Source organism: Bos indicus x Bos taurus, chromosome 14, assembly GCF_003369695.1.
Source record: "Bos indicus x Bos taurus breed Angus x Brahman F1 hybrid chromosome 14, Bos_hybrid_MaternalHap_v2.0, whole genome shotgun sequence".
Lineage (NCBI taxonomy): Eukaryota > Metazoa > Chordata > Mammalia > Artiodactyla > Bovidae > Bos > Bos indicus x Bos taurus.
The window spans coordinates 72,645,507-72,658,037 of NC_040089.1; the positions used below are offsets into that span (position 1 = coordinate 72,645,507).

The following is a 12,531-nucleotide window of genomic DNA, read 5'->3' on the forward strand; positions in this document are numbered from 1 at the left end:
AGTTTTTGGGACAGCCCAGGATAGGAGAGTTGTGCTGGGGCATCCCAAGTGACAAAGAGGTAAAGAACTCATTTGCCTGCGCAGATGTAAGAGATGTGGGTTCGATTCCTGGGCCAGGAAGATCCCATGGCTGAGGGCATGACAACGCACTCCAGAACTCTTGCCTGGAGAATCCCATGGACAGAGGAGCCTGGTGGGCTACAGTCCATGGGGTCGCATGGAGTCGGACATGACTGAAGTGACTTAGCACGCACTAGCTGAGGTGAGACCCAGATGGAGTTTTAAAGGAGTGGTGGACTTAAGCAGACAGTGGTGGAGTGAAGAGTATGTCAGGTAAGGGATGCGGTGCAGTGGAACCCTGTGTGACCCAGGGGCTTTCAGAGGCCGTAGTAATTCAGGAAAGAGTTCAGAGGTGGCTGGGGGGACATGGGAGCCAGATAAGTCACAAAGCTCTGTCTTTCTGCATCCTAGTAAGACACAAGGACTTTATGCTTAACATTATAAAAGGTCTTTGGATGTGATTTGGAGAATGGATCAGAGATGAACTGTCAGATCAGAAAGTCCATTCAATGGAGTGTCGCTTAGGCAAGGTGAGAGGATAGTTTTATAAAGGTTTGAATTCAGCCTCTTGAAGTGAGTAGCATTCTAGATATTTGGTTCTAGGACTGGAAGGGATATTAGTGCTAGAGTTACATGTACAAGTCATCCACATAATGGCCATGGTGTGACTATCACAGCACCAATGAAGTCACTAAGGAAAAGGTATAGAGTGAAAGTTTGAAGAGGAACACTGTGGGGAAATAGAGTAGTTATCATAGGGATGTCAAAGAGTGAACTTTTAAAAGAGACTGAGAAAGAACATGCAGGGAGGCCTGAGAAAAATGAGGAGAATGTTAGAATAATGGAGTCCAGAGGACAGTATGTTTCGTGAAGAAGGAAGTGGTGTACAGTATCAGCTGATACAAAGATGCCAGATAAATGGTACAGGTGTTTCTTGGATTAATAAGAGACAATTTAGAAGTTTCAGTAGGAGGAGAATACATTGATGCTATAGTCCAGGGTTATTTTACTCAGGATTCTTTGGTTGCAAGTAAAAAGTCAGCTCAAATTAAGATTTAGGTAAAGGAGGGGCTGATTGACTAGGAATGTTTGGAAGATCCAAATTATAGGAATTTTAGAGATGCAGCTAGAATCCAGTAGAATGAGCACATTTCCTGTGAGGCACCATCAGGATAATCTCTTGTCATTTCTTGGTCTCTTCCCGCCTGCTGCCTTCTTTTCCAACACACACCTGCTTTCTGGACATGAAAGGCAGCAGACTGTGTGATTTTCGCCTCTGGATTGGAGTTATTTTCTTTCCTGAGATGGCCCATCTCAGACTAAGTGCTGTGCCTGGGCCAGCCGCTGGTAGCTGGGGTATGAAGTCATCAAAGAACATGGTGACTCCCAAGGTAGCTATGAGATTAGAGGGCGTGCCACGTCCCTGTGCTGGGAGGGAAACTTTCTAGGCAGGGGTCTTATAGGTGTCTACTCCAAGTACATGTAAGGAGGAAAAGGAAATAAGGAAAGTGAGTGTAGATGACGCTTTCAAGAACCTGAGCTTTGAAAATGAGTGTTTTGATGATAGTTTAAACAGAGGAATTTGGACATTTGTACAGTTATTTTGTGACCAAATCATTGACAGAGATTTAGTAATGAGAATTGAAAATCGTATTTAAAAACAAGAGCTAGATATTTAATATTTCTGGGAAAAGATTTCTGTTCAGGCAGAGTCTTGTGGACATAGAAGTTTATGTAAACAGAGGAAGTCTGGTGGTCACTTTATTGTCAATACATTTTCTCTGAGTAGTCTCTTTTTTGTTTGAGATTATCATGAGCCACATGTGGAGAAAGAAATTGGAGAATATTAGAGTTTTCAAAAGATCCTTGAGGTCATGTATTCCAAGATGCTGAATTTTATAAATAAGAAAAGTAAACTCCAAAGAAGTGAAAGAATCACTTTCAGACAGAAGAAAAAGGGGTATTTTCTGCTTTGGCTTCTCTTTGATGGGTTAGGAAGTCTTTCTTAGAACCTTTTCTATAGGCCTCCCTTCATGACCCATTGTCCATAATTGGAGCACAGCTCTCACTTCTGAAACCTGTTGCTGATAAGGGGAATGTGATAACCTGAGTAATATAAAACAAGCAGAATCTGCCCCTAAGAATTGTGTATCTGAACAAAATTGGGGCTCTTCCGCGGGGAAGACCGGGATAAGGGCTGATGAGAAGGAACTCAGCACTATCTGTGACATAAGGTAAGCTAAAGAGCTTATATTTTATTCTGCGGTCAGTGGGACATTCCCAATGGATTTAAACTAGATAATAGGTCAGATCAGATTTGAATATCAGAAATAAATATCTTCACATAACACATGGTAAGACATGAGGTAACAGGTCATCCTTACACTTTGTCTACGTAAGGTGGTGGCACAGTTGAACTGAATTTTGGATTTTTGTAATCTTTACTTATTACCTGCATTCCATTTTCTCATGTATTTATATGCTGTTGATGATTCTGTGTTTGTCTTTTGCCATGGAATTAGGGTTGTTGTCTTTAAACTGGCCATAATATAGGGACTGGGTTTGTAAAAGTTATGAATTAACATTCCTTCTTGTGAAAGCTATGCGTGCATGCTAAGTAGCTTCAATTGTGTCTGACTCTTTGCGACCCTATGGACCAAAGTCCACCAGACTCCTCTGTCCACGGAATTCTTCAGGCTGGCGTAGGTTCCCTTACCCTTCCTAGGGGATCTTCCCTACCCAGGGATTGATCCTGCCTCTCTTATGTCTCCTGCATTGAAAGGCAAGTTCTTTATCCTTAGCGCCACCTGAGTAGTGATGAAAGCCATGGTTGTGTTTATTTTTTAAACGTCTTCCTAAGGAGGCACTTAAATTGCTATCAAGTTGCTTACTGTACTTCCCTGTTAGTTCAGATGGTAAAGAATCTGTCTGCAATGTAGGAGAACTGGCTTCGATCCCTGGGTGGTGAAGATCCCTTGGAGAAGGAAGTGGCAACCCACTCCAGTATTCTTGCCTGGAGAATCCCATGGACGGAGGAGCCTGGCGGGCTACAGTCCACAGAGTCAGACACGACTGAGCGACTAACACTTCACTGCTTACTGTCAGTATTATCACTGGTTGGGGTGTTTGAGTGTATAATACAGAGTCACATATACAGATGTTGTACAGATAGGCTATAATAAATGCTAAGAGAGATGTAGAGGAAGCCTGATACTGTTGATATGTAGGGCAGCTGGGGAAAGCTTTAAGAGGATGTGGAATCCATAATGAGCAGTAAGTAATGTACAAGATGGGACATGTTCTAGATAAAGGAAACAAAAGCTCTATAAAGAAAGGCAGAAAAGTCAAGGAGTAATGTCAAGGTGCCCTACATAGGCAGAGCATACAATTGGGAAAAGGCATTGGAAATAAAGCCATAAATGGATCATGGAGAGGAAGGCCAAAGAGAAGACGCTCACACAAGTTGGTGCCTGATACGAGTAGGCACTGTGGTGGGGTCCTGTCGCAGCAGAGGATCGCATCCCCGTTCTTAAGAGGGACTGAAAAGGAAACAGAAAGTGGAAGTGAAAGTCGCTCAGTCATGTCCAACTCTTTGCAACCCCTTGGACTATACAGTCGATGGAATTCTCCAGGCCAGGATACTGGATGGGTAGCCATTCCCTTCTCCAGGGGATCTTCCCATCCCAGGGATCAAACCCAGGTCTCCCGCATTGCAGGTGGATTCTTTTCCAGCTGAGCCGCCAGGGAAGAGTAACTCACTCAGAGTAACTCACTTGCCTGAAGGCTCACTGCTAATGGTCGAGAGTCTACATTTGCAACCACGTCTGTCTTAACTTGGAAGTTCTGTTATCGCTGTTAATAAATATCCTTCCCACTGTATAATTGCATCCGGCTGAAATGTTAGCATTTGACTTTTATTCTTAAGCATTGTTGAAGGGTTCTGAGCAGGAATGAGTGTTGCCAGAGGTGTTTATCAAGGAAATGAGGTGTTGGTGTTGTAGAGGCTGGAACGGCTACCTTTCGAGTCTGCAGACAATTGCTTGTAACATCTCACACCCAGTCCACTGGAAGCACTAAATGGCTCCATTGTCAGAACCGTATTTGGTACATTTTCCAGAGAAATAAAAATTAAACTCTGTGCCAGCTTTTTCCTCCTGCCTTTCCATTTAGTAGTACCTTGGTCTTTGGTTCCACTTGGGCTTAATCCTCTTTGGTGCGTGCCTTGTAGCTTTCTTAACTAATACCCAGATAAGACTAACTCTGAACTAACTACTAATTGACCGAAAAGTTCCTCGGTCCATAACACCTGTGAAACAGATATTTCTTCTTTTAAAACTGACGTGATGAACTCTGATAGAAAATGTTATACCACTCATTATACCAATACTGAACTCTTTTACACCAATCATCTCTAGAGTGGTATGTAAACAAGGGGAATGTAGAATGCCTGTTCTTCATACTTGAAAAACACATCTGGAACTATTTGAACTAACTAAAAGCAAAATAAGTGCCATGGCGGATTATGCCATACCTTTTCACATAAAATAACAACAACAAAAAAGGAAATGGAAAACATACCACTTCTAGAGGGCCCTGACATTGAACTGGGTATTGAAATGCTATCAGTAATGTATTTATATATACCACATTTCCTTCCATGCATCAGGCATCTTTGGTACATATGTGCTGGATATTTGCCATGTGAGTTGAAAACTTACCATATAGGGAAGATGTTGTTTAGAAATGGTGTGAATCATTAAGGTAGGTGATTCTTTTATAAAATACATAATTTACTGATCTGATAACTTTTTTCTTTCTTTCTCTTTGGGTTTATCATTTTGTGTCAATAAATGTCAGCTTTCCCCCATAGCAACTAAAAATAGAAATTACATACAAGAACAATATAATTTTCATAGACTTAGAAAACTGCTTAAGAAATATTATAGCTTAATATTGGTTTTACTATATCCTCTAATTTGAAATGGAATCAAATACTTCTATGATTGAATCATAGCTCTTTTACTGTTTGCTATAGAAATTTCAAGAATATATATTTCAGAATGTTTTTTTAAAAAATAATCCAAAGCAAATGCAACAGAACTCAGCATAGTTAAAACACATTTTCTGAGTTTACTTGCATCTCTCTGCTCCAGAGGGTTTTTGTGTGTGTATGTATGGCTTAGGCCTGGCTGGTTATTTCACCATCTATCTCAATTCTGGATTGACTGCAGTGAACAGCACAGAATGAGTTACATATGGTCCCACTTTGTCAAAGTTTGTAGGACCTCTGGGTTGGAACTCCTTTTCATCAGAGTGAAACTAACCATCACAGAAATGTGGCCGATGTCAAAATCCTAAATACACATACACATGTACATACATTCTGGTGAAAGTGTGTATATTACTGTTAGAAGTGGTGTGTTTGGCTCTTCACTGGCTTAGTGCTTATTGCTCCTAAAATGATGACATTTCAGAAATTAAAAAAAAAAGAGTTGTTCATCTACCTTTTATAATAATTACTGCTGTCATTATGGTTAAATTCTGCATAGGAATCATGTTACATAAGTGGACCAAGACAGGTATTCGAAAGGCCTTCAGATTAAAATTGCGAATGTATCAAAAGTTTTCTAAAACTGGGCAGAAGACAAACGCAAGTTTTATCTTAAAAGAGTCTGAAGAGGAAACCCATTGTCAGCTTGATAGTTCATTATCCCCTTTTTTCTTAGCGCGGGCTGTTGGAGAAGGAGTAGTAAAAAGTGGGTGTAGGATATATCCTCAAGTTTAGATCTTGCTCAGGAATTGCATCAAGGTGAGGCAGGGCCCGTGTCTGCCAAGGCTCAGCCTTTCCGGGTGCTGAAGCTGTCCCCTGTGACTTCCTCCCAAGGCTCTGCCTGGAGGGATGCTGAAGCTGTCCACTGTAACCTCGGGCCCCTTTCTCCCTGCCTTCTCGTTGTGTTCCCTCTTTCTCGTCTTCCCTTCTCTTGCTTGCTATGTTTATTTATTTATTTTCTGTTATTCCCACTTCCCCTCCCCCCCCCTTCCTTTCTCTGTGCCACCACGTGCTTCAAATCTGTGGGTCTGGACTGCCTTCGCTAACAGCTCTGTGTGAGTGTTAGCAGAATGCAAACCAGATGGACCAGCAGTTCCCACTGTTATCTCCCAGCCGACTCTGGCAAGCCTGCCTTTATCCTTCCTTCCTTGGCAAGAGAGAAATATTTGCCTTTATTTAGGGAGACTTGTATTCGCTGCTGTACCTCTTCCCTAAGCTGCAGCATAAGTGGAAAGCTATTTATTCCCTTGTTGCTGAGGTTGGTTGAGGTGAGTAGACTGTGCAATGAATTTAACTATCAAAGAAGTAGTTTTGAGCCTGCCTAACTTCTACTTTTCTCTAGAATAAGGTATTCACTGGCACTGGTTGTAAGACGCTCTGGAATAGCATATGAGGACAAGTTTTTAATAATAAGATAAAGGTAGAGGTGCTCTCCATGTATTTCACCATCATTCCACTCGGAACACTTATTCACTATAGGGAATAGTCATTGTTATTCAGCCAGCAGTAGAGACGAAGAAATAGAGATCCTGGTACTTACTGTTCACTGATTCATCTTTCAAAATACTCTTTATTAGAATGGTGATTACTTTGATTCTTTTATTACACCTTCCCTTATGTGGTATCTGTGCTATTTCAGCTTTCAAATGTTATGTTCTGTTGCATCCCAAGTCTTAACAAAATTGCTTTGAATAAAGGTGAGGTCGATTTGGAATTGTCATAGTAATAATTTGAGCTTTTCATTTTAATAATTGACAAGTAATTTTGAGCGTTTTTCACTATGGTGATCATATTGATGTTTTAAGAGACCCATTCTTATGAATAGTCTATATTATTTTACTTTTCAAAAAGTCTAATTGGTAGATATCTGTGCCTCAGGCTGCAAGAGGCACTTCAGAAACATTTTTGGGGGTATGTGTGCATGTGTACACATATTTGGTAGAAAATTGCATCTTAAAAAAAAAAGCAAACACCCTTTTTTTTTTTTTTTTTTTACTGGAGATCTGTTTCTCTGAGTAGATTAGATTGAGAAGTTTAAAATTGCAAGAGAAAAATACACTTAGTATAAAAGTTCTGAAGTACCTTATTGGGTAGTCAGGGAATTTCTCCCTGTCACATACTCATAAAAAAATATTAGGAGGGTCTTTAGTTCTTTTGAGTTCTCAGTTTGCTATTTTTCCATTCTTACTCTGCCAGAGATTGTTGGTTGAAGTATTGGTTACATATTTTTTAAATGGTGGATCATAAACTCATAAATTCTAAGTCAATAATAACTTCATTGTGTGACATTTATGTAGTGGTGATTTTTCAAACAGGGCAGAAAAAAAAAAAATGAAGTGAGAGGTTATGACCAGGAGACATAGCCTGCTTCATCTATTAGACTGGAAAACTAAGCATGGAAAGGGGATGGCAAGTATTACAGAAAGAGCTATCGCAGAACATCAGCGTCTAACAGGATCCCACCTGCATAACAGAGCCTCAGATTTGTGTACTTTCTGAGCTGCCTGAGGGCTTCATTACCGGCCCACTTCCTCATCTATTTTTTACATCTTGCTATGTTGGCTTCAGCTTCAAGTGAAGTTGTGCTGTTGCATATAACACTACCAAAGGTAGCATCTGCCCAAGCCAGAAATAACAATAGGATGTAAAATTACCCAGTTAGAAATGAGGTCCTGCCATCTGTGCTACACCTTCTTCAGATGGGGTTTGCATGATAAAGTCTTGATTTAAGCCTCAGTAGATAGACCTATTTTATTGACAGAAGATGCTAGGTTTCTTCTGTTACCTTGCTTGTAAAAAAAGATGAGCCCCACTGATAAAACCGAGGTGCTAAAAAAAAGAAAACCCCGAGGTGCTTAAAGAGTCAAATAACATGATCGTGGTGGCGTCCTCCAGATCGTACCGAGAAGCACTCCACGATGCCAGACTCACCTGTGGATGTGAAGACCCCATCCAGGCTGACTCCTCCCACCATGCCACCTCCCCCAACAACTCAAGGGGCTCCCAGAACGAGTTCATTTACACCAACGACGTGTAAGTAGACGTTTCTGCGTTTTCTGTTTTCAAGTTCAAATTAATCTTGTTTTCTGCAAATAAAAATCAAGGGACAAGAAGATCCAGCATAATGTCTTATGCATAAATTAAGATCCCATTTTAGCTTGCTCCTTTTGACTTGGAACATGTTACTAGGCTGCAATTATTTCCAGGTTCCTTCTGATCTTCTAATACCACTTTCTTCCATTATTTACAAATAATGTTAAAATCTACATTCTTAAGTTAAAAGGGGGATTGTTTTATGCAACCAAAGCATGCAGAAACCTTTTTGAAATAAGGAGCATCTTTCTTGTGTTGAACCTGTGAGACATTTATTAAACGTTTATTCCATTTCAGCTTGGCTCAGGACTTGTGTTCTGAACCAGTGGAGTGTACGGCGTTTTGTGTCAGTCTTGGAAAGGACAGACCATTCTGACAGAATACCAACTTCCCTTTCATTCCTGTATGTTTTAGTAGGGATGAGCTTTGTTTTCATCGATCTGAAAATCCTGGTCAAACTATCATCAAAGATTTGTGAAACTAATATTTACAGACCATGCGCCCTGAAATCTATATGTGAATGAAAAATAACTAATAAGCAAAAATAGATCTGTGGGTGTATAAGGAATCAGCAAAAGAGATATCCAGGCTGTTTATGAACGATTGCACTGCCATTTAAAAGGCCTTTCCAAACATGTAAGGAGCAGGGGGCTGCAACATTGCCAAGTTGTAACCCTGTCAGCTTGCATTTGGTTTGTTTTTACCCAGACTCACAGTGATAGGCGTATGCCTGCTGTGAGAGGGCCTAGTGAGATATCATTTCTTGACAGGTAGCTCTGGTCCTCACTTGGGACAAGATCATTTTATTTTCTTGAAACTTCTAAGAATGATAAGGTACTTAAAACATCTTCAAACTATCAATGGAGGTCATTTATCAAAATTATATTTCAAAGATGGGTTTGATAAAGATCTACCATGATAAAGTCAATAGTTTCTTTGGTGAGAAATGTGTAAATTTTTCTACCCTAGTTCTTACAGATTATTACCTTGATGTTCAAGTAAATTTTATCGAGTGAGTTCACCGAGTTACCGCCTATTCATGCTATTAGTTGGATTGAGATGTCCCTTTTGGTTTCTAGAAATAACTTCAATAATTACCATATCCATTTTGGCTTCTTACATAAAATTTGTGTTTTCCTTAAAGAAGTGGTTAAGAAATATGAGGGGGAGAAAATAGCCTTCTAATTGGGTGGTATAAGGTTAAAACTTGAAAGTACTCTTTCTATAAACACAGCTGTCAGTTGTGTGTACAAAACATGATTAAAAATGTCCAGTGATAAATTTAGTCTCCACCAAATGTACACTTTCTCTCGGGGAGCCGTTTAGAAAGGAATAGTTCTGTTACATTGATGTAAGCCTGTGACAAGAAGCTGACATCCAAAATGCTGTTTGTTCTGTGTTTGAAGCGTTTCAGGTGGCTGGCATATGCGTGCTTGGGAGGCAGGGCTGGCCCTGCGCCCCAGCCAGCCGCCATTGATTACCAGCTTCTGTGCAGACTGTCTTCCTGCAGGGCGAGGGGTCCACCCCTGGAGTCACGGAGCACCCGAGCCCCTGGCCACCCTGTGACGTCAAAGCATCTCACCAAACACCCCGCAGCTTTGAAATGGCTCAAGGTCCCCAGATTGGAAGGGAAGGACCCTTAGTTGTGATTTTCTTGTTGACCTGTTTTATTCGTTTTCTCCTTCTTTCTGATTTTGCGCCCTTCGACAGTAACCAATGGCTCGAGCCATTCGCCCACTGCCTTGAATGGCGCTCCGTCGCCGCCCAACGGCTTCAGCAACGGGCCTTCCTCCTCTTCCTCCTCGTCTCTGGCTAATCAACAGCTGCCCCCAGCCTGCGGCGCCAGGCAGCTCAGCAAGCTGAAACGGTTCCTCACTACCTTGCAGCAGTTTGGCAATGACATTTCGCCAGAGATAGGAGAGCGAGTCCGCACCCTCGTCCTAGGCCTGGTGGTAAGCCAACGGAACGCGGCCCAACCTGGGGGAAGCGGGAGGGTGGGGAGACTCCAAGCACAGGTTGCGTTCTCGCAGCCCTTTTGTTTCCACACCGGGTATTGCGTGCAAGTCTAATTCTGTAGGAACAAGGGTTTCAGGTCTGCATTACGTATTGACCCCCAGCGTGATTTCTTTTACCGTTTGGCTGTGGTTATACAGATTTATCGTTATCTTGGCCGTAATTGTGTATGTGCATAAAATTTAATAGGTATATCCTCCTGGCGTGGTTAAGGTACTTCTACAATGGCAAAATATTTTTGTTATGTTAGTGGTTTGCTTAATGTAATGGGGTGCCTATTTTAACTTCGTTGCTTTGGGGAATTTTTATTAGCAGCTTAGATGAGCAAGAATTTATAACAAGTAACACGTTATTCTTTTATGTTTTCATTTTTAAGACTAGTAACAGTAAATTTTGTGTGTGTGTCGGGGGCGGGGGGGAATGCATGTAGCATAACATTTACCATTTTAACCATTTCTGGGTGTGCAGTTCAGTGGCATTAAGTACATCCGCATTGTGGTATAACCATCACTACTGTGCATTTCCAGAACTTTCTCATCACCCCAAACTGAAATTGTACATATAAAACAATAATACCCTGATTTCTTCATCCCTTAACCCTTTGTAACCATTCTTTTTTTTTGTTGTTGTTACAGGTAGAATTACATAAACCATTAGTTTGAGAATAGAAGTGTTGATTTGGGCACATTATACTACAGTGTGTCCATTGTCACACTGGAAATTGGAACATATTTCTTTTTTTATTTTGCATTCTAAATCACTTTTACATGTCCTGTGATTTTCTTTATAAATAAGAATTTTCATTTAGGATGATGATTTCATTTGTTTTATTACATAGACTTATCATGGGCCAACCCATACCAGTGTGTTTTACAAAAGAAGTTCTAAAAGTCTGGGTGAGCGGCTACTGCAGTAGACTTGCTTCAGATCATGGTATCTCACATTTGACAGAGATGTTACAATTCAATTTTTAACCCTTACCTCCCTCTCCTTCACACTTTAAAAACAAGCAGCTTTCACATATTCCAGAATCCATCAGCAGCACCTTGTATTCCTCTGTGACAGGAAGGCAGTTTTGACATAAGTGTGTCAGCATAGGCACTTACTTTTGTCAGTATTTACCTTTTCCTTTTTATTTATTCTTGAGTTTTGTACAAAGTCTTTTTGACACATAAGTAACTTACATCGTAGAACCACAAAGTAAATCCAAAAACAGTAATTGTGTTGTCGTGTTTGTTACTAGTTAAAAAAAAAAATGTCTTTTTGAAAACTGCTTTTTAAATCTGATAGGTTCTTTAACCATGCTTTCTGTAACTTGAAATATATAAAAATTTGATAGCTTTAAGTAGCTTTCTTCCCACTTATTAAGTGCAATGCTTTTGAGGGTAGTACTTAAGATATTTATCTTTTTGGAGATAAGTTAGAGAAAGACATTAATAATGCTAGGCAGGCAGTGAACATTTGTCAAATGATGAATGAACAGAGAATGAATTTTGCTTTGAGCATTTGACTGCAGGCTTTGACACATCATTTTATTTATATACATTTTACATGTGGGGAAACTGAGGTTTATAGAAGAAAACTATTCTAGGCCACCCAATTGGTAGTGACTGACAGCCCTATGATTTGAACTCAGGTAGTAATCATAATGAATCAGATGCTGTTATTTAGATGGAGTTAAGAAAAGTGTTATTGGAGAAGGCAATGGCACTCCACTCCAGTACTCTTGCCTGGAAAATCCCATGGACGGAGGAGCCTGGTGGGCTGCAGTCCATGGGGTCTCAAAGAGTCAGACACGACTGAACGACTTCACTTTCACTTCTCATTTTCATGCACTGGAGAAGGAAATGGCAACCCACTCCAGTATTCTTGCCTGGAGAATCCCAGGGATGGGGGAGCCTTGTGGGCTGCCATTTATGGGGTCGCACAGAGTCGGACATGACTGAAGTGACTTAGCAGCAAGAAAAGTGTTATAAGAACTGTTTAAACGTGCAAACACAACGGGCATGGGCTTTAGGAAAATGGAGCCATAGAAACAAAATGAAAGATTAAAAAAATGTATTCTCTGATCCTTGTTGTTACAGATAGGAAGTTAGTGTTTATTCATAGTTTCAAGAGAAGATGCTTCAAGTCTGGAGGTATAAAAACCTTAGAACTTGATGCCCCCATACTCTATCATGAAAGGAAAAGGAACTTGCCTTGAAAAGTAGGTGGAGCACTGTTCTAAAGTCCTTAGGTCACAAATACCTAATCTTGTCGGGTGTGAGGATAACTGAACAGTTGAAAAAGCTGAGACTGAAGTTCACAGTTGTGCT

At 40.6% G+C, this 12,531-nt stretch overlaps 1 protein-coding gene across 8 annotated transcripts in view; it reads left to right on the forward strand.

Annotated features, from left to right (window-relative positions):
• The window catches only part of RUNX1T1 (RUNX1 translocation partner 1), a 155,755-nt gene that overhangs the window by 83,408 nt on the left and 59,816 nt on the right, over window positions 1-12,531 (forward strand). For all 8 annotated transcript variants that reach the window (XM_027561578.1, XM_027561576.1, XM_027561575.1 and 5 more), the window contains 2 exons: window positions 8,006-8,143; window positions 9,914-10,155. In XM_027561578.1, the coding sequence (XP_027417379.1) occupies window positions 8,006-8,143; window positions 9,914-10,155 (380 nt within the window). The remainder of the gene's footprint in view (window positions 1-8,005; window positions 8,144-9,913; window positions 10,156-12,531) is intronic.